This window comes from Petromyzon marinus, chromosome 26 (assembly GCF_048934315.1).
Source record: "Petromyzon marinus isolate PM22_M1 ecotype Great Lakes invasive population chromosome 26, UKy_Petmar_22M1.pri1.0, whole genome shotgun sequence".
Taxonomy (NCBI): Eukaryota; Metazoa; Chordata; class Hyperoartia; order Petromyzontiformes; family Petromyzontidae; genus Petromyzon; species Petromyzon marinus.
In genome coordinates this window covers 5,534,527-5,557,653 of record NC_133692.1, presented here as the reverse complement: position 1 = coordinate 5,557,653, position 23,127 = coordinate 5,534,527, and the positions used below count along the sequence as shown (strand labels likewise).

Below are 23,127 nucleotides of genomic sequence, written 5' to 3'. Positions count from 1 at the left end.
TTAAACAAGGAGTGAGCTAGTGAACATGCAATAGTGTTACGAACATAGATGGCAATTCCACCTCCTGTACATCCTCGGTCAAGCCGAAAAAGGTTGTAGTTGTCAATCGCAATCTGCAAGTCATTGATGGCAGGAGTGAGAAATGTTTCTGTTAGGCAAAAAATGTCCGGGTCAAGATTTGCCACTTCTAGTTTTAGTTGACTTAATTTAATCACAAGCCCTCTGATGTTGACATGTAGAACACCAACACCTTTCCTGACAGAAAAATCTACGGAATTATACGAGTTCTTTTCATTTGGGCCAGGATGAAGCTCAATACCACCCAGAAGTAAAAAAAAGTAGAAATAATAGTTTGCACAAGTATTTTCTGTGAAAGGATGAAGAGCGGCAAACCTTGGACTAATAGCAGTAGCTAGCAGATGGTGTTATTTTTAAGAGCAAAATGAAGTTTGGAAGGAGTGCTGGTGAAGTAATGGGACAAAGATAGGGTTTAAAAGGATACAATGATGGAGTGTAGAAGTGTCTATGAGCTGTTTCATTAGCAGGTGTAGTGGCAAATCGAGCAACAAGTATGGACGCAAAGTAACGAGGGTAGCTGTTTGTAGAGTTGAGTGTGGCACTAGATATGGCCGGGAGGGACAACAGTAGGATACATAGCAGGAGAATTGCCATCTCTAAAATATCCGGGGTAAACACATCATCATCGATCGGCCATGGTCAATCCACTGCTGGATGAAGACCTCGCAAAGCTGCCCCCCCCAACCACCTCTCACGATCTTGCGATGTAATCATTTGCCGAGCACCTGCGCACGAATTCATTTCGACGTCGCTCATCCCCTTGGTGGATGCCCTCTTGGACGCATGCCGTGCCTTGGCTGCCACTCTGCTATTATTTTGGACCATTCCTCTTCAGGGCTGTCTTATTGACCAATGCGTTGATTGTTTGTTCTGTGTGTTTGTGATCCACTGCCAGCCCAGTATCACTAAACAATTTACTTGTAAAGTACAGTGAGGGAAAAAAATATTTGATCCCCTGCTGATTTTGTACGTTTAACCACTGACAAAGAAATGATCAGTCTATAATTTTGATGGTAAGTTTATTTGAACAGTGAGAGACAGAATAACAACAACAAAATCCAGAAAAAACGTATGTCAAAAATGTTATAGTTTGATTTGCATTTTAATGATGGAAATAAGTATTTGACTCCCTCTCAATGAGAAAGATTTCTGGCTCCCAGGTGTCTTTTATACAGGTAACGAGCTGAGATTAGGAGCACACTCTTAAAGGGAGTGCTCCTAATCTCAGCTTGTTACCTGTATAAAAGAAACCTGTCCACAGAAGCAATCAATCAATCAGATTCCAATCTCTCCACCCTGGCCAAGACCAAAGAGCTCTCCAAGGATGTCAGGGACAAGATTGTAGACCTACACAAGGCTGGAATGGGCTACAAAACCATTGCCAAGCAGCTTGGTGAGAAGGTGACAACAGTTAGTGCGATTATTCGCAAATGGAAGAAACACAAAAGAACTGTCAATCTCTCTCGGCCTGGGGCTCCATGCAAGATCTTACCTCGTGGAGTTGCAATTATCATGAGAACGGTGAGGAATCAGCCCAGAACTACACGGGAGGATCTTGTCAATGATCTCAAGGCAGCTGGGACCATAGTCACCAATAAAACAATTGGTAACACACTATGCCGTGAAGGACTGAAATCCTGCAGCGCCCGCAAGGTCCCCCTGCTCAAGAAAGCACATATACATGCCCGTCTGAGGTTTGCCAATGAACATCTGAATGATTCAGAGGACAACTGGGTGAAAGTGTTGTGGTGACATGAGCCCAAAATGGAGCTCTTTGGCACCAACTCAACTCGCCCTGTTTGGAGGAGGAGGAATGCTGCCTATGACCCCAAGAACACCATCCCACCGTCAAACATGGAGGTGGAAACATTATGCTTTGGGGGTGTTTTTCTGCTAAGGGAACAGGACAACTTCACCGCATCAAAGGGACGATGACGGGGCTATGTACCATCAAATCTTTGGTGAGAACCTCCTTCCCTCAGCCAGGGCATTGAAAATGGGTCGTGGATGGGTATTCCAGCATGACAATGACCCAAAACACACGGCCAAGGCAACAAAGGAGTCGCTCAAGAAGAAGCATATTAAGGTCCTGGAGTGGCCTAGCCAGTCTCCAGACCTTAATCCCATAGAACATCTGTGGAGGGAGCTGAAGGTTCGAGTTGCCAAACGTCAGCCTCGAAACCTTACTGACTTGGAGATCTGCAAAGAAGAGTGGGACAAAATCCCTCCTGAGATGTGTGCAAACCTGGTGGCCAACTACGAGAAACGTCTGACCTCTGTGATTGCCAACAAGTGTTTTGCCACCAAGTACTAAGTCATGTTTTACAGAGGGGTCAAATACTTATTTCCCTCATTAAAATGCAAATCAATTTATAACATTTTTGTCATGCGTTTTTCTGGATTTTTTTGTTGTTATTCTGTCTCTCACTATTCAAATAAAGCTACCATTAAAATTATAGACTGATCATTTCTTTGTCAGTGGGCAAACGTATAAAATCAGCTGGGGACCAAATACTTTTTTCCCTCACTGTAGCTATCCCGGGAAATCCGTAAGTCTTCCCTGGACATTAAACAGTACCTGGGGCAAGGGCTTTTTCAAGCACCTAGTTAGGCCAGTATGGAGTGCAAGGTGGTGGATGTGCATCGCCACGCCCGGCCACCTTTGTCTCCCCAATGCTGATGTTTACACACCTCACCAGATACTCTTTTGAGGCTGAGTCGACGTAGGGGAGGACACGGACCAGTTCAGATAATCGGCACTGGTGTTGGCCATGAGCCGGAATCGAACTCGGATTGTCGGGTTTGTAGCGCGGCTCGCTAACCGCTTACACTCCCACAGACACACACGTATAAACACTGATACACACAAGTATACAGATGAACGCACAGATAGACACTCATTTAATATACATATGCTCATTTTGTCTGTAGGACTAAGAGTCTCATCGACTGCAGATGATGGTGACAGAGCCATCTTGGAGGGGAGGTGCAAACAGCACATTTGGCAAGGCCCCAAAACTCCAGAGGGGTTCAGGAACAAAAAAAACCCCATTACATTCTTTATTATTAATTAGTTTAATATGAACAATAAAACAATTCTATGTTAATTAATTGCTGTTTTATTGGCTTGTTTAATTTCATCCTCCAGTTCTCCCCATTGGATGTAGATTAACCCTCCCACATTGCACTCACGCTCAACTAGCACTGGTGCCCCTGGGGCTAAGATATCGAAATCTAGCCCTGGAGGACAGTGGTGATGATGATTGTAGAAGTGGTGCTAATTATGGTGTTGGTGGTAGTGGTGGTTGAAATGAGAATGGTAGTAATGATGATGGTGGTGATGATGGTCGTTTTGATCATGGTAATGATGTTGATGGTTGTGTTGATGATAGTAATGATAATGGTCGTGGTGATGATGATGGTAGCAGTTGTTGTGATGGTGGTGGGGATGGTGGTGGTCATGATGATACTGTTCATAGTCGTGTAAATGTTGATGGCAGTGGTGGGTGATGGTAATAATAATGATGCCGATAATAATTATCATTGCAGTCGTGATTTTAGTAGTAATGTGTTGGTGGTAGGAATGATTATGGTGGACATGATGATGATGAATGGGTGATAATAATGATGGTGGTAGTGGCGGTCATGATAACAGGAGTTGTAATGATGGTGGCGGTGATGAAGACGATGATGATGATGATGCTGGTGGTGGCGATAATGATGGTGGCGGTGGTAATGGTGTTGGTGATAACGATAACTGCGGTGGAGTTGTAATGTTGCGGGTGGTAATGATGGTGGCGGTGATGAAGACGACAATGATGATGCTGGTGGTGGTGGCGATAATGATGGTGGCGGTGGTAATGGTGGTGGTGATAACGATAACTGCGGTGGTAAATGATGGTGGCGGCGATGATGGTGGCGGCGGTGGCAATAAAGGCGGTGGTTATAATTACGCTCACGCATCTAACCGCGATATAAAAAAAAACCTAGAAATTATCGCAATTCGAAATCAATGTCGCTTTTGAAGAACTCTATCGGTGTGGAAACGGCATTGTCTAAATTCTGTTTCATCGCAGCGCTGCCCGTTAATAGGACACTCTGGATCTGTAACCATTTTTATTGCTCTTCCCTAATTTGGATTCCATTTGTGTCTACCACGAACGCAGCGTGCGCCAGAGCACAAGGTGTGCTCGTCGCCGCCAACAGCAAATGTATCCACTTCACGTATTCATAAACAGACAAAACAAACATTACCCCGCTCACAAATCAGACACTCTACTGCACAACACCAAGCTACTACCACCCCGTGGTGAACTGTTCCCATCAACTGTGCGCTTTTATTAAGGACTCCAGACTGCTAGACTGTGTTCAACCACCAACAGGACTACGCTGCAGGTCACAACAATGTACTCGCCCACCCGCACACACCCATTGACTCCCCGCACTCCCAACACACTCACCCACTCACCACGCTGCAGGTCACAACACTTTTTCCTGTTTTGTCTCTTCCCTCGCTCTGCTCCACTTTGAAATTCCTTCCTGTCATCGTCGTCTCTTTCCCCAAGTATTTATAACGCTTTTAAATCCAAGCGACGTACGAACTTTGATCTATTGCCACTTGACATATGCTGTTTTTTTTTGCTGGCTGCTTGGAATGTTGGGCCCTCGGGCTCCTGTGATCTGATATAAGCAAGGAAACAGCCACCTCTACTCCACTCGTAAGATGCAGGGCAAAGGCGTCATGTGTATGCCATGAGCACTAGTTCAAGGATTTACTATGCCATAGTGGCAATATTTTTTTTTAAACAGGTCGGTGTACCCACACTTTACCCCGCCACGCGCGGTTGTACCCCCACTTATACGGCCGTGGTGGACAGAGGTGTGGCGGATTTTAATAAACTTCAACAACTGCCGCACCCGGGATACCGAATCGAACCGGCGAACCTCTGGATTGCAAGTCCGGCAGGCGCTGCCCGTTGCACCGCGCTGTGGCAAGCTTCCGCGACAGGGATGTGCGCGAGACGGTGATCGCGACACCGTCGTATTTTCGTTTCCTCTCCGCCGCCAACTCAGGAATGTCTCCAGCTCTCACACTCCTTGTGAATCACGTGCGCTTGAGCCGCAACGCCAAAAGTGCGCGTAAACGGCTTCATTTATTTTCGTCAGGTTGTCGCCAACAACAAAACGAAAAAAAAAGATCGCTAACGACGCTGTCTCGGAGAAAGGAGAGTTACGCATCCCCCCCACCCACCCTCCCTCCAACCCTAGCCGGCGTAAATCGAGCTCTCGCACGACATCACAGGTGTCACATCACCAGCCACCAAAGCCGGCCACCAACGATTGTGAATTTATGGCGGCGCGTCTGGAATTTTGCACGCTCTAATTTACGAGAGAGACGAAGCTGTTGGAAGTTATGTCACGAATTCTGAACCGGGGTGGGGGGGGGGGACCCCAATTGGATCCTTGGAGGCTGGTGGGGTGGTGATGGTGGTGGCGGTGGAATCGGATGGTCGGAGGAAGGGGGAAAAAGATGATGACGACGACGACGATGAAGACGAAGAAGAAGAATGGAAAAAGGTGAAAGTTTTTTGACGAACTGGCCGTCTGCCATCAAGGAGGACAAGCTGTCCTCCCGCTACGCGCGTGCGCTCGCCGCTGTCTGCGCGGCGAGCGGGCGGAGTTCCACTCTCGCTCCGCACAGCTGTACGCGGGCTGTCAGTATTCCACGAGGAAGGAGCGGATTTAATTACTTTAATCAAACTGAGATGCTCTCAGGGGTAATTTAGAGGCCGTCAGCGCACGCCTCGTCGCTCGATTGCCCCAACACACCAAACAAATTTGCATTTTAATTCGGCCGCCGCGCTGCCGAAGCTACAAGGGGGGGTTGTGGGGGGGGGGAGACGCTGTGGCTGGTTATCTGAAGTCGCGCGCGGCGCCAGCCCCGCTGCCGACAGGGGAACAAGGCCGGGGAATTGGCGACGGAGCGACGACAAAATTTTTTTTAAAAATATAAAAATAAAATAAAAATTGTGCGAAAGAGGAGGATGCGAAAGGAAGAAAGTGCGGTGGGTGCGAGTGGAAGCCAATTTTGGGCTCGTTATTTTGCACGCGCCGAGCCAGTGAGCTGCACGCAGGGTTCAGTCACGGAACATCGCAGCGCCGGAGCTGAAGAAGAAGCTCGCGGATATCTTCACAGACCCCCTCCCGCTCCCCACCTTAGCACCGTCGCATTATGGCGACGTCAACAGCATTGCACGCGCGGTATATTGAGTTGCTTTTCAATTGCGTTATTCTTTTAACGACGCGGCTGTTATTGTTGTTATTGTCCATCATAGCAAGCAATTGGGAGCATGAAAGCGGCAAACAAAAAGGGAGGTTGACGGATTCGGCAATTCACGTAGAAATCGCGACTCGTTACGGAGATGGAATCTTAACATCTTAGAAATTTGCGGAGGAACTTTTTTTATGGCGGCAATGATGCGCTTGCTTTATTGCGTTGGGAATGCCATGCGGCAGTTGCCCTCGAAGGAAAATTAACGGGCAAAAAAACTGGACATATGGTTGACACATTGCAAGGGGCAAGATATGTGCATGTGTGTGGGGAGCGGTGGGGCAGTGGTTAGCGCGGCGCGCTGTGAACCCGGCGACCCGGGTTCGATTCATGCTCATGGCCAACACCGGTGACGATTATCTGAACCGGTCCTGGGCCTCCCCTAGCTCGACTCAGCTTTAAATGAGTAACTCGGTGCGGTGTGTAAACATCGCCACTAGGGAGACAAAGGCTGTCGGGCGTGGCGCTGGTCACCCACCCCCTCGCGTACCTTTCCGGCCTTCATAGGTGCTCGCTAACAGCACTTGCCCCTACAATCTGTTAAGGCTATACGGGGATCTTTGTCTTTGGGGAGTGGTGGGGCAGTGGTAAGCGCGCTGCGCTATGAACCCGGCGACCCGAGTTCGATTCCCGTTCACGGCCGATACCAGCGACGATTATCTGAACCGGTCCTGGGCCTCCCCTAACTCGACTCAGCCTCAAATGAGTACCTGGTGCAGTGTGTAAAACATCACCACTGGGGAAACAAAGGCGGCCGATCGTGTCCGCTGGCCACCCAACACCCTGGTGTGCGGTGCCGGCCTTCGTAGGTGCTGCTCGCGAGCAACACTGCCCTATAAAGTCTCCTGACCCTGTACGGGGAATCTTTGTTTTGTGCACGTGTGTGCTATTTCAACACGAGCTTAACCCGTTTACGCCATGGCCGTCGCTGCTAACAGGACGCTGTTAGTGGCGTCCCTGGCCACGGCGAGACGGATGATGTCACGGCTCGCACACAAAACCGAGCCGAGCGGGTTTTGTCTTCTCGAGCAAGCGCTTCGGATTTTGAGGGAACCGATTAAAAAATGCGTCTAGAAATGGATAACACCCCCCCCCCCCCGTCTCTTCTTCTTCTGCTTTGAGAGCCATATTTGAGGCGTTAATTGAATCCTGCCCGGCCGCAGCATGAGGTCTTGCATACACGATGCCTTGTCCTCCTCGATATGTTTTTTTCACCCGTCAAGAGAAAAAAAATGACTAAAAATAACATTTGCCGACGCGTGCGCATAATTATATCTCTCGCCACGAGGGTACATCCCCCCCAACACTGCGACCATTGTTTTTAATAACCTCTTTACATAATTGGATATTAAAGTATGCTACATTCTGCATATCGAGGGTGAGAGTTGGGGGTGGGGGGTTATGTAAACGGACGGCTTTAGGAAGCTCCTCCTGTGTCGGGATGAACCCTCGTGTTTTTTTCTCTGTCGCCGCCCGCAGACGTGCCTTTCTTCACGGTGGAACCGAGGAGGAGGATCATGGGAGTGGTGGAGCAAGCCCTGGAGATCCCCTGCCAGGCAGCAGGTGACGACGGCGGTGACGGCGTTCATCGCCCGCGACCGTCGCTCGTCAGCCTCATTGTTGTCGTTCAACAGCTGCCACTGTTACGATCATCGTCGTCGCCGTCATCTCTGTCGTGGTAGTCGTCATCTCTGTCGTGGTAGTCGATGTCATCGCCGTCATCTCTGTCGTGGTCGTGGTCGTCATCTCTGTCGTGGTAGTCGACGTCATAGCCGTCATCTCTGTCGTGGTAGTCGACGTCATAGCCGTCATCTCTGTCGTGGCAGTCGACGTCATCGCCGTCATCTCTGTCGTGGTAGTCGACGTCATAGCCGTCATCTCTGTCGTGGTAGTCGACGTCATCTCTGTCGTGGTAGTCGACGTCATCGCCGTCATCTCGGTCGTGGTAGTCGTCGTCATCTCTGTCGTGGTAGTCGACATCATCGTCGTCATCTCTGTCGTGTTAGTCGACGTCATCGCCGTCATCTCTGTCACGGTAGTCGTCGTCATCTCTGTCGTGGTAGTCGACGTCATCGCCGTCATCTCTGTCACGGTAGTCGTCATCTCTGTCGTGGTAGTCGACGTCATCACCGTCATCTCTGTCACGGTAGTCGTCGTCATCTCTGTCGTGTTAGTCGACGTCATCGCCGTCATCGCCGTCATCTCGGTCGTGGTAGTCATCGTCATCGTCACTGCAGAGTGTGAATGTAATCGTCCCCAGAGCGATGATCGGCGTCGTTGAAACGATCGGCGTCATTGTTTAGCGTTGTCGTCATCATCGCCCTCGTTATGGTAATTATACCCAGAATAGAGTCTCGTCATTGTCATCAGCGTCGTCGTCATTGTGATCATCGGCCCAATGATTGTTTTCATCAATACCATCATCGTTCCGATTTAAAGCTTTCGTGACTGCAATGATTCATCTTCTTTGGTTCTTTCGGTAAAGTCACGTAGAATGAGAATAAAATAATAAATTGATAAAATAAAATAACACAATAATATTCTCACGACGTTTCGGCCACAACACAAGCGGCCTTCATCAGGTGAAGGGAGCGAGACTGTCTCACTCCAGCGCTGTCCTACCAGACAGTCTCGCTCCCTTCACCTGATGAAGGCCGCTTGTGTTGTGGCCGAAACGTCGTGAGAATATTATTGTGTTATTTTATTTTATCAATTTATTATTTTATTCTCATTCTACGTGACTTTACCGAAAGAACCAAAGAAGACCATCATCGTTGTTGTCGGCGTCACCATCATCATGATAAAGATCCGCATCATCATTATCAGCATCACTGTGATCACAATTGTTGTCACCTCTGATTAGCACCGTTGGCTACGTTCGGTGCGAAAGAAGTTCCACATACATACATACATTTCACCAAATGGTTTGCCATCATCACCATCATTATTGCAATCATCATTGTTGCGATCATCAGCACCATTATTGCAATCATCATCGTCACGATCATCAAAACATCATAGCTGACACTACCACCACTATTAAAACCACGACCACCATCACGGCCGCCATCACCGTCACCATCACATCATGAAGACCATCACCAGCAGCAGGTCAGCCATCCAAATCATCACCTGGCGTTTAACCGTGACCACGAGTCATGGGGTGTCGTCCCACATAAACGTCCCCATTACTCAGCCGCCTGCTCTCCGCCGGGTGCTCACACGAAACTATCCCCACCCCCACGCCCTGTTGCCCCCCCGCCCCCCGCTTCCCCTGCACCCCCCCCCCCGCCCCCCACCACTTCGGATCATCACAGGCTTGCCTCCGCCAACCCTGACATGGTATCGGGACAGCTCCCCGATCGGTCACTTCGGGGACTCGCGGTTCCGCGTGCTCGCGAACGGCAGCCTCCTGGTGGCGTCACTGGAGGAGAAAGACTCGGGCATGGTGCAGTGCTTTGTGCGCAACGTGGCCGGGGAGGTGCAGACCCACACCTTCCTCACCGTCACCAGTGAGTGCAAGCAGCGCCTACGCCCCGCCAACGACGCGTTGTTGAGTTCGCCATGTCCGTACGTTTGTTTGTCCGTCGGTTCGTCCGTCCTTTTTCTTCTTTATATTATTTTTTTTATTTACTCAGGAAAGCGACACCGAGTCTGGAAGGGTCTCTCTTTTCAGGATTCTCCAGCAACACTTCTCCAACACATCTCGTCAACGTAGAAGAATAGACCAAATTACCCTCTCGAGTTCGCTAGAGTGGAGGCCCCCTTTTGCCGGCAGTGGTGCGAGCAAGCAGTTGCAGGGTTGCACCTTTCTCTTTTTTGTTTTTGTTTTTACCTGCGCCGAGATATTTAGCCAACGCCATCGACATTAGCTATGGGAGGAAACCAGAGAGCCAGGATTAAACACCTGCCAAACAGGTGTTGTGTCCTTCCGCAGCGCCTCCAATTAGCACGGTTGGCTACGTGAGGTGCGAAAGAATTTCAGGTGGGAGAGCATGCAGTCTCCACGCAGATACCCACCGGAGTCGGGAATCGAACGCAGGTACCTTTTTTTTCTGGGAGGCACAAGTGTTACAAACTGTGCCATGTGAACTCTACCTCGGTAGATCAGTAATTGAAGGCTGTTGCCCTCAAGTTTTGAGAGCTGGAAGATAAGACGTGGCTGCCAGTGGCTCTGAGGTCAGATCCCTGAGCTGGTATTGCTGAGACCCTGGCTTCGAATCTGAGTTCCAGACTCCCAACTCTGATCAAAACGGGGTTTACAAGTGCCGGTCAACCTTACGATGAACAATGCCAGGCCTACACGTTTGCCTCAATGGGTCTGTGTTCATGTCTGTCCTGGCGAAACCAAGATTGCATCGGAGTTGATTGCCATGAGCCTGGTCACTAATGGCTCTGCGCAGCAGCAACAACAACATTCTCATCACGCAACGTTTCATTTTGTTACTTAAATTGGCCAGAAACACACAAAGAAATACAACTCTGAGAAATAAAATTGTACGTCTCACTGCCATTCAACGAATCTCCGTCTTGCAGCGTGCACGTGCAAAGTTTGAGCACACCAGATATTCTTCCTTTTCCATGTAACTCCTGTCCCCCCCACACTCCCCAATATTGATATGCGGCCAGGTGGCTCACGCGATGGTAGAGCCAGTGTCTCACATTCGAGAGGTTGTGAGATCAAATCCTGATTGTGGGGTTTGACTCAGCCCACTGGTTGTCTTATGGATAGACTCACCCCCTGCCATAGGAATGTGGATATTCCACCACTGTCTCGGGGCTGTACACAGGAGTTGAGCGCAATGGCTCAGCGCTCGTTTGAGCAGGAAAGCACTTTGACGTTTTGAGTTAGTTTAGTTTGGTTTCATTTGGTGTCACAGGCCGAGATGTTACATCGTTTCCATACAAAAAAACAAAAAAATGAAAAGTACACGACAACAATGTTTTAAAAGATCAACACAAGGTAGGCACTTCACCATTGAAAGGTATACAATCAAGGGCAACGCTGTACAGGACGCAAGAAACAACAAACCAATTAGTCATGAGAATAACAATACTCAGCCAGAACATGCGTTTCAAGCAAATGGGAATTTTAAACAAACGAATTTAAATAAGGCCGACGGGGGTAGCGACTTTAACCGAAGAACAGGAAGTGAGCCCGTTCCAATGAAGGGATTCTGGGCAAGGAGGCCATGGGTTTTTACGCGAGTCTACTGGTCTCTATTATGACTCTGTGAGTGTGGATAACGGCGACTCAAGGTCAATCAAAGGGGATCTCAGAAAGAGTGCCGTAACATCACCGACCCCTCTCCGACACAGGGTGATGCACTGCTCCTCAGATTCCTCATCTCGTTCTCCATGATACTGGTAGCACAGTTGGAATACCATTGTAAATGCATCGACATATTTTGAGAGATATATATTAAGTAAGAGCAAGGCATTAAAAATAGTCGTGCCTTTACGTAATAAACGTTACGCCTTTATTTAATAAGTCTAAATTTTATCAAATGTAGTTGTGAATTACATATTAAGTAATGAAATATCATTATGCATTTGAGAGAGTGTGTGTTGCAGCGTATGTTAAATGTTCCCATCTCACACTCTTTTTAAGAGCCTTTTTATATTCATATCTAAACACTGCAAGGATATCTGGGACAGAGCACTCTCCCACAGCCGCATTCTTATTGTATTACTTGTGCAGTCGGTGGCCGTGCTGAGACCACCAACTTTAAAATGCAGTTTAATAAGAACTAGGTCTTCATGGGTCTCTCTGTGCGTGTCTATGGGTCGCAGTCTAAGTCTATTGATCTCTAAATAAATCTGTGAGTTTGAATCTGAGTCTAAAAGGTCTGTGTGCACATATATAGATTTATGTATGAGTCCATTGGTATCTGTGTAATTCTGTGGTGTCTGTGTGAATGTATGTGGTTCTCTCCGAGTCTAAGGGTCTCTATACGAGTCTGTGGGTCTGTGTAAGTCTGTGGGTCTCTATGTGAGTCTATGGGTCTCTGTGAAAGTCGATGGGTATCTAAGTGAATCTGTGGATTTCTATGTGCATCTAAGGGTCTCTATTTGAGCCTATGGATCGTGAAACGAGACCATTAACTTGCTACACTTAGACCACAGGCGGCCGATACCCCGACTCTAACCCAGAACTGTAGCGGTGCCGGCTCAGTGACATTAACTCGAAGCCACCCGGCCACTTCTGAATGATAATCAATTCTTGCGCGCAATGCAATGCATGTATCATGAGCACGAGAATCAATGAAATCAATTAAATCAATTAATGGCTTCACGCCTCTATCGTGACGTGACTTTGAAGTAGCTAGGGCAATTAAAGTGGCCGAGTTCAGGGGCAGCCGGCCTGCCCCGAGGTGTGAGTGCTGAGCCTGCACGGCTAAAATATTATGTTGGAATCCAGGTTTCATCCACCTGTGATGAACTAAATGGGTTCCATAGTTGATGGTCTCAGCCTAGTCATCAGTGACTGATCACACAAAAAAATTACAAAAATTGTAAGCATGCGCTTAATTTAAATACCTTGCATCTTGCACCTACATTTGGCACGTATGGCTACGTACGGTGCGAAAGAAGTTCAACATACATACATCTCTGTGTGTGGACCATAGTTTACTTGAAGGGATCCCAATGGTAGCTCCGTCATGTCGCCTTCCAAATGGGGCGTTGTATATCACAGACCTTTGCAATTGTCTGTAAGAGAGATGCGCCAATGGACACCTCGCATCATGATTGCGTCATCAGAGATAAATTGGTCAACAAAATGCACGTTCTAATTATTTAGAAGTGGATGACACTCGAGCAACTGAGGTCTTAGGGATCGCGACTGGGGTGGGGTAAAGGAGGACATTGTCCCCCTATTTGAAACCCAGCCACCCCCCCCCCCGTCCTCCCCCTCTTACTACCCTCTCCTATCCTACTCCCCCCTCTTCTCCTCACTCGGTACACCGCAGCCGGAGGACATCGCGTCCCCTCCTGCGCACGGTTCACCATTGCATTGTTTTTTTGTTTGTTTTCGTGTTCATCGTTGCCGCCGTCGTCGTTGTTGTTAAATGTCCAAACAAATAAACAAAAACACGTGAACGCATTCAAAGTTCCCACCTGTGCTCCCCCCCAGGTTTCCCCCCAAACATCACGCGAGGCCCCGTGGACAGCACGGCCATCGAGGGCACGGCGCTTACGCTGCCGTGCGAAGTGTCGGGCGCCCCCAAGCCGGCCATCACCTGGTTCAAAGGTGCGACGCTCGAGCGTGACCTCCCCCCCCCCCCCGCCCCCCCGCCGGCCGCCATGCGAGGTCGCCGGTTCCATTCGAGCCTCGCAGCAACGCGGCGGTCGCTGGACATGCGTGAAGATGATGGGCGTCTGTGGAAAATAGCTTTGTAGCTCATCGGATTCCTCCAGCGTAAATACATTGATTGTGATGAGTTGCAGAAACGATGCAAGTTTTTTTTAAATCCCCCCCCCTCCACTCCCCCACACCACTCCCCCACACCACCCTCTCCCCCTGCCGCCGCCACCACTACTCGTGTCTATTGGTCGGCATAAATGGGTTCACCTCGGCTGAGTCGGTCGGCAGGCCTCGTGTGGTGGGGGTAGAGTGTGGGTATTCTCCCACCTATTCCGAGATGGCTGGCCGGCGTGGGAGCAGTTGGCCAAATTTACGCTCAAGAGGGGCCCTCCGGAACATCTCTGTGGGTGCGAGCGAGCGAGCGATTCGAAGGGTTGCACCGTCACCTTTTGCCGAACGTAAATCAAATCGGATCATTAGAACATTAAATGTTACCGCCGTCCTCATCGCGCAAGTCTGCAGCAGTCTCACGGTAGGGGGGCGATTACTGCCGTGTGTTATCCCAGTGATTTGCAGTGTAATGTTTCGAATTTTGCACGTTTTGGACTGTGACGCCGGGCTTATTCCAAGTGCAGCTCCCAGGCTTTGGAACGCTTTGCCTTTGCCAATCAGACAATCAGATTGGTTATATATATTTGAGTCTGTCTTGAAAAGTCACTGCCTTAAATTGGCCAACACCCCCCAGCTCTGGTCGTTTACCCTGGTTCCGTCCATTGTACATCATGTAAATAATTATCGTTACTATTTTCTGCAACGTCCACCGGCAATCATTCGGCGATCGGTGAACACACGCGCAGTACCAAACAGTCCGGCCGCGAGGCTCGCACCACGAACCTCCGGGACGAGAACTTTGACCATCGTCGGCGTCATCGTCGTCGCTACGACCGTCCTCGTGAGAGCGTGTGAGATGTTCACTGTGAGCCGTGTCCATGCCCGCGTCCCTGGCGTGCCCGCGCCGTGTGCGGCTGCAGGCGGCAAGGCCGTGCCCCTGAGCTCGGTGCGCTTCTCTCTGCTGCCGTCGGGGTGGCTGCGCGTGGGCCCGGCCGAGCTGCGCGACGCCGGCACCTACACCTGCCTGGCCAAGAACTACCGCGGCGAGGCGACGGCACGCGCCCGCTTCACCGTATGGGGTGAGCGCGCGAGCAGGAGAGCTCACCCGTTCGTTGATTCGCTCGCTCGCTCGCTCGACTGCTCACTGACCGAATCACAGCCTTTCTGACCCACTCGATCTCTGGCTCGCTGGCTGTCTGGCTCACCGATTCACTCACCGAATCACTCGTTCACTGACTCACACACTGATTCACTCCTTCACTGACTTACTCACCGACTCACTCACTGACTAGGTCACGAAATGACTGACTCACGCACTCACTCTTTCGCTGACTCCATCTCCGGATGACTGAGAAACTCACAACTGAATCACCAACCCAGTCTTGGCTGCAAGTGCAGTGTACTAATCATGTACACTGCAGTGGCATCCTTGTTTATTAAATTAGACATTTGAAATGGGGGAAATGCGATGATAGCAATAATAAAACACGAACTAAATTATTTCGTAAAAATCAGTACGCTACGGGATGAAACGTATTAAAAATAACGTGACGTGGCCATCACTATTAGCCATACTGCACGGTATGCATAATTGGATGATAATAATGTTATCGAGGTAATCAGAGACAATTTAACAATACCATCAGTGACGATGCAAGATTGAAATTTCCAACAATTGCATGCTAAATTTTCATCAATTTCCATGAACTTGAGTCATCAGAAATTAATTTCATATTCAAGATAGGCACATTATCTTCTACTCAGAAGCTCATTACATAAGGTTAGAGAAAAATCACTGCCACCACCACCGCCACAACCAGCTTCACGACAGCTGCCACCATCACTCCCACCATCACCACCAAATGTCTACTTTCGTCGTCATCTTAACCGCGATTCCCATCTTCACCACCTCAACCACCACTAACCATTCCCACCGCTACCATCACCGTGAGTCTCAATCACCACAAACACCACCACCACCATCACCAATCTCACTCCCACGACCACTAACACCACTGCCCCTCCCAATACCGGCACTACGTAAGCACATATGTCGAACTCCTTTCGCACCCAACGTAATCAACCGTGCTCATCGGAGGTGCGGGGGAAGGACAGCAATATGGCTACAGCCCCCGCCCACCAGCGCCGCCACCACCACAAATCACCACAAACAACTCCTCCTCCTCCTCCACCGCCACGTGCAAGTGCTCGCACACGCACGCCTCAGAGCACGCGTCCATATCCTCCCCCCCATCGCCCCCCATCCCCCCACCCCCCGTAGGGGGTCCCCATTGTGGCACGTGCACGCGCGCGTGCATGCAGGGAATTTACGCACGCAGGCGCCGGGATAAAATTGTGCTGTCGTGCGTGGAGGTCTACCCCGGCGGCAGCGGTGGACGCTGCTCGGAGCACGCTTAGAGGAATGGTGCACGCATGCGCGCACACACACGCACAGACAAAGGTTCCCCGTGTATCCTTCAACAGACTGATGGGGCAAGTGTTGTTAGCGACCACCTTTTAACGCCGGAATGGGGCCCAAGGGGATGGTTGTCCAGCACCACGCCCAGCCGCCTTTGTCTCCCCAGTGGTGATGTTTACACACCACACCAGATACTCATGGCATGCCTACCGATTCATCATCATCGTCACCATCAGCCATGGTCAATCCACTGAGTCGACCAAGGGGGGATGTCCAGGACCGGTTCATATATTCGCTGCTGTTATTGGTCGTAACCCACTATGCCTCCGCTCTCCACAGGCATGCATATACACACATACGTGCACACGCATGCCAGACTAGCTCGTTAATTCCAGTGTGCTGCACGCACGCAAGCAGACATATTACACGCGTGCGCACACAGTTACGTGCACATTCGGCACGGGGAAAATGACTTTCCGTGCAATATCAATCTGGTTGCTAACCAGCAGACACACTCATCTGCTGGGGGACAGTGTTCTAATGGGCCTCTTAGTTAAACTAAATTGTGCCGTCTAATAGTCGAGAGTGCGGCAGGCTGCTCCCGCACGATGGTATTCATTTAACCGGGGGAAATAAAAGCAGATTTAGCATTGACCTTATGACCCCGTGCGGGAGGTGCTTTGCTAGGCAGCCTATGTGGGTGCACATATACATATATAGTGTAACTCAAAGACACTAGTAGGAAGCGTTATCCCTCTTGTTTATTCCGGCTCTCACAGCCATAGAGGATAACTACACACCGGCTCGGGACAGCCAACATGCTTCCAGACCCACAGCTTGAAGAGGCGAAGACCACGACGACAAGCGGCATGACGAGTTCCATTCCCGACGGCAGCAGCCCCGACTGTGAGTCGGAGCTCGCCTTTTATTCTCCCCAGGGTGACCAGGCTCCGCCCTCGGCCACGCCCCCTTCTGGATCCCCCAGAAGGCTCGGCGCTTGGCCCACGGGCCCAACTGGTAGAGGGGGCTGCTAGCCCTAACCCCATTGTCTACCAATCTCCCAGCGGCACGCGCTACAGTGACTCACTCCGTGTCACCACACCTGCAAAGACCCCACCCTGCCCCTGTATAGCCTCCGCTGGCTGTTGGGGCACGTGCTGTGAGCGAGCACTTATCAAGGCTGGTACGGGGCACAAGTGGGAGGAGGGGCGTTGTGTGGCCAGTGCAATGCCCGGCCACCTTTGTCTCTTCACTGCTCATAATCACAAACTGAACCGGGTGCTCACGTAAGGCCGAGCTGTTTTTTTATGGAATTCGCCACCGCTGTTGGATGGCCGTGAGCGTGAGCCGAACTTGGGTCGCCACCGCTGTACCGCCTCTCCTCACACGCACACTCAAGAGACCACCCCCCCCCCCCCCCGGATTATTAGAGTTTATGTTATATACAGCGGGGCCAAAACAAATTCACCCCCAGTATAAGAGGGGTCAGGACCCAAGCTGAATGAATATTGATTTTAAAGTAACATATTTGTTTATTTCATGTATTACTTCTTCACCCCTGGTGGCTTTATTACAGAGAGGACTCACTTTGTTCTCTCTTGAGGGTCGTCTATTTCTTTCCAAATTTAATGGGATTTTACAAGCGGAATAAATAAAGCCCCGTGTAATATTTTTTGGCTGTCATTTTTTTTCTCTCCTCTTATTATCCACGCCATCGAAATCACAGAACGTGCAATTATGTTATCTCCCTCCCTCTCTTTCCAAAGAAAGCTACGGGGACTATTTGCTTCCTTGCATGTTACCGCGGCAAGGCGCTTAACCTACACGCCCGGCGCGGCTGCGTGCCCCGGCTAAACGGAGGCACTCGCGGGACATCACACACAGAGAAAAAGATCCCCCGTATAGCCTTAAGAGAATGCAGGAGCAAGTGCTGTTCGCGGGGCACTCATAAAGGCCGGCACGGCACCACGCTCGTCTCCCCAAGCGGCGACATTTGCACACCGCACCAGGTACTCATTGGAGGCTGAGTCAACCTTGGGGGAGGGCCCAGGAGCTGTTCAGATGATCGTCCCCGGTAATGGACCGTGAGCGGCAATGAAACATGGGTTTGCCGGGGTTCTGAGCGCGGCGCGCTAAACCACTGCACCGCCGCTCCCCACGGCGTCACAGACACGCAACGCGCGCGTGCCCTCGGTGATCGCGCGAGCGCGCGGCGGCAGCTGCGTTGCGGAAGAATCCCCGTTTAAATATGGACGCGCGAGCCTCGCGAACGCACGTTCACGAGCCGAGACAAAGATCGCCCCCGCTCCCTTCCCCGTGGACTACAGCGCTCCGACGTGTCTTCTGGGTTGTACCGCGCTGCGTTCGGCCACGGCTGTCCGCCGTTTCGCTCGCTCGTTTTTTGCTCGCCTCGTTCAGCGGTTGGAAATTGGATAACCTTCCCGATAGGGTCAAACGTGCTGCACGGAATTTCCACGTGAACCACAGAAGCCACTGGAGGCGCCCTGTATGTTAACAAGCACAAAACAATAATAATGATGATGAAATGGTGACTCCTAACTGGAGAAATTCGTCAAACAACAACGAGGGATCTCCCAAAAATCATCGCACGCCCGCTGATTCATCGTCACCATCGGCCTTGGTCAATCCGCTGCTGTATGAAGCCCTTCCCGCAAGCCGCTGCCACCTCTCACGATGAGCCAGTCTCAATCCGCCGCGAGCCTCCTCGCCAAAGCGGCACAGCCGCGGGGGGGGTGGGGGGGGCGCGTTTCGCTCAAACGACAAGAGGCAAAAAGGGTAGGGGGGAGAGTGGTCAGCGATCATTTATTGCTTGGTGGCCGTTAACTTGAACCGCGAATTAATGGTATAAAAGAAAATACAAAATCGGAATGCGCTCGGCATTGCGGTGTGAGTCGACCGCGCTCCGCCCGAGGAAAGTGCCGGGATCGGCGTCCTTAAAGGGGTTAAGGGAGGAGAGCGTTCATTTGATCTCGAGTGCTTCCCCTGGCCATGTGAGCGATTGAAATGGGCAGCCAGGGGCTACTACAATAAAAATATGACACATGCGCCGTTCAATCTCGTCCCCACCCACGCCCTCGTTCTTCTGCATCACGGAAAACAACAACGCACACAATGACAACAACAACAACAACAACGACGACACACACGCTACGACACACAACGACAACACAAGCACACCACGACACACACAATACGACAACACACAAACACACACGAAACACATAATACAACACACACACAACGACACACAAAGACACGCATGCACGACGACAACACACACGACACTACAACACACACACACAATGGACACAACACACACACACTACGACAACACACAAAAGGACACACACACTACGACAACACACGCGCGCGTGGATGAACACAAAACACCTCTCCCTATGCAAATGAAAAAAAAGTTCACAGTGTTAGCGTTTTTGCATCCCTCCGCCATCCCCATCCACTCTCTCTCATTTCCAAACGGCAAACAGCAACTTGTCTGACACCGGGATACAGCCACCCCCCCACACACACATTATGGCCCATATATTCACCCGCTCATTCATTATCTCGCTCATCCGCTCACACACCCGTTCACTCGCTCCATTTTCCCGATTCCTGCACGCTCACTTGTCCATTCGCCATTCTCACTCACCAAGCCACTCACCAACCCACCGACTCTTTCAATTACTCACTCGCTCACCCACTCACACACCCGTTCACTCACTCCATTCATCCGTTTACACAGTCACTTGTCCATTCGCCATCTGACTCGCCAAGCCACTCACCAACCTTATACCGACTCATTCAATAACTCCATCCGTTCACCCACTCACTCACACACGTATTCATTCGTCAACTCACTCAACCAACCCACTAACCCGCTTACCCCCTCATCTATTCACCCACCCATCCACGCCCACCTACTCACTCCCTCAATCGCCCACTCACTTGCACACCACTGCGGGTGTCCGGTTGCATCCACGTGGAACTTATTGCCCGTCATCCACAATGTTTCACGACCTCCTCTCAGCCAGTTCTGCAGTTGACTAATATCGGGAAATGTTCTTTAAAGCTTTATGAGGCATGAACGTAGTGTAGCACCTTACAGGCAATAAGTTTGAACGCTATACGAATTGGGGCGAACACTAACTTCCATGGCTTACACTTCCTCCCTCTCTCTCCGTGCGTGGGCAGTGAGGACGCGGATCGCCGTTCCTCCTCGCGATCAGAGCGTGGAGAAAGGGATGACCACGACGCTCCACTGTGGCGTCACCCATGACCCCGCCGTCGCTGTCAGGTAAAGGGAGGCAGGGGGGGAGGCAGAGATGCGGGGGGGGGGGGTTAATGTCCACGCAACACAAAACAAGCGCGCCTTTGGCTCCCCAATACTCACATTGTGCTTTTGAGGCGAAGTCAACCGAGCGGAGGCCCAGGACCGGTTTAGATATTCGTCACCGATGTTGGGCTATGAGCGGGAATCAAATCCGCCGGGTCCATCTTGAAGTGTGCTCGCCTCTGCGCCACCCCTCCCCATTGAAAACAACACAACATCAGCAACAACAACAGCCGCCATTCGCCACTAAGTGGCGGTGACATCACCACGGTGCCTGTACCAGGCAAGGTGCACTTTGAGGCCACGCGAAGTGTCGAAGGCTCGCTGACAGGAGGTGATGGGACAGAGCCAGGTGCATTGGGCTCACTGAGATGATTGGCAGTTGCATCAGCTGTACCCTCTACTGTGTCAACTTGCTGTATTTTAGCCGCCCGGCGCTCCGCTCGTTGTTGTGAGCGTCGCTCCTCTGTGCTCCGTTGTTGTTGTAGGAGAGCGACTGCCTCCAACTGCCCAGTAGCGTCCTTCACGAGCCTGCTGGTGCACGTGTCTATGTGTGTGTGTCCCGGTCAGTACAAATACAAATATCCCCCGTATAGCCTTAACAAACTGTGGGGGCAAGTGCTGTTAGCGAGCACCTATGAAGGCCGCCACAGCACACGAGGGGGTGGGTGGCCACGCACCACGCCCGACCGCCTTTGTCTCCCCAGTGGCAATGTTTTTACACACCGCACCAGGTACTCATTTGAGGCTGAGTCGACCTAGGGAAGGACCATGACCGGTTCAGATAATCGCCTACTGGTGTTGGCCGTGAGCGGGAATCGAACTCGGGTCGCCGGGTTCGTAGCGCAGCGCGCTGACCGCTACGGGCACGCACACACACATGCGCACACTGCCCAAGCTCCTGTCAATGGGCGATGGGGGGTGAACTTAGCGGAAGAGAGAGAGAGAGAGAGCTCGTATCCGCCACTCTCCACTTCACAGGGAAACTGTCAGGCTGCCAAGAGCAGGTAATTACGGGGCAGGGCCAGGGACCGCTCCGCTTGCCCTCGCAAATTCACACCTCCGTGCCGCTTCTCACCGCTCCAAGGGAGCAGCCTGGAATGGAGCGGCCGGCGTTTTGAGTTGGAGTGGCTGCCAAGATTCGTTGGACAGCTGTTTGTGCTTTTTTTTTTTCTTTTGAGACGTGCCCACATGAGTGCTTTTACAGTGGAGGATTCTCAGCGCACAATTTGTGGCCGTGATTGAAAAGAGAACCGATGATGATATTTCTGATGTTGTTGTTGCGAGACACTGACATTCACGCTGATGGTGAGAATTATTTCGAATACTTACAATGATAATAACAATTTTGAGAGTAATGTGAGAATGACAATTGAAGGTGATGATGGCAATAAAAGTGATGACGCTCATGATGGCAGTGATGACGATGATTCGGGGAATTTGAAAATGATGCAGTGATGATGGCGACAATAATGACAATAGGGATGATGACCAACACAATTACGACCATGAGTGCATATCTAACAATAACGTGGTGATGATGATGCCACAAATGACAATAATGATGACAAATATAGTGATTAAAACAATGGTGATGCTGGCAATGAATGTAATATTATGTATCTACAATGATGATGATAATGACAATGATAACGTCGATGCAATGAAGAAGACGATGATCGTGATGATCATGATGATGACTGAAAATAATGACTACCACAAAGATAACGATGATGACTGCCATGATGATGATGATTGCGACGATGATGACGACAGCGACAATGACGACTCGCGCGATGGTGACCAATCATTGACGATGACCACGGTGACCAGCAACGACGACGATGATGACGGCGACGACTAACAACGACGTTGGCAGGGTGTTCTGGGACAAGGACGGCTCCGTGATTGGGCCCGAGGCGGCGCCTCGGCTCGCGCAGGACGCCGGCGGCTTCCTGCGCGTCGTGCAGGCCTGGTCGGGCGACATCGGCTCCTACACGTGCCACGTGACCTCGGCGGCGGGCAACGACTCCAGGACCGCCCGGGTCGAAGTACGGTGAGGAAATCACGTGGACACTTAGAGAGACAGAGATCTCCTCCTCCTCCACCCACCCCCACGTATGGACTTTAATAGGCTGCAGGGGCAAGTGCTGTGAGTGATGCACCTTGAGGAGGCCTGCATGGCACACGACGGTGTGGATGGGTAGCACCACGCCAGGCCGTCTTTGTTTCCCCAATGATGATGTTTAGACATGTATGTATTTGGAACCTCTTTCCTGCCGTACGTTGCTGGCCGTCCTTATCGGAGGTTTCAGGGGAAGGACAACAAACTTAACGCAAAAAGCACTTCTAGAGATATTCGTTTTAGGGTTATCCATTCTACGGCTGAGTCGAGTTAGGGGAGCGGGGATCGAACTTGTTTGCCCAGGTTCGTAGTGCAGAGTGCTAACCACTACAACATCACTCCCTACGAACACAATCTACTCAAACAAAAACAAAATAGAAACTAACACATTCCAATTGCTACT

At 50.7% G+C, this 23,127-nt stretch overlaps 1 protein-coding gene across 1 annotated transcript in view; it reads left to right on the top strand.

The window, feature by feature from the left end:
* The window catches only part of LOC116946075 (protein sidekick-2-like), a 494,081-nt gene that overhangs the window by 330,514 nt on the left and 140,440 nt on the right, over nucleotides 1-23,127 (top strand). Inside the window, 6 exon segments of the mRNA XM_076069895.1 lie at nucleotides 7,889-7,972; nucleotides 9,727-9,921; nucleotides 13,545-13,661; nucleotides 14,747-14,905; nucleotides 20,461-20,563; nucleotides 22,479-22,655. Coding sequence (XP_075926010.1) covers nucleotides 7,889-7,972; nucleotides 9,727-9,921; nucleotides 13,545-13,661; nucleotides 14,747-14,905; nucleotides 20,461-20,563; nucleotides 22,479-22,655 — 835 coding nt within the window.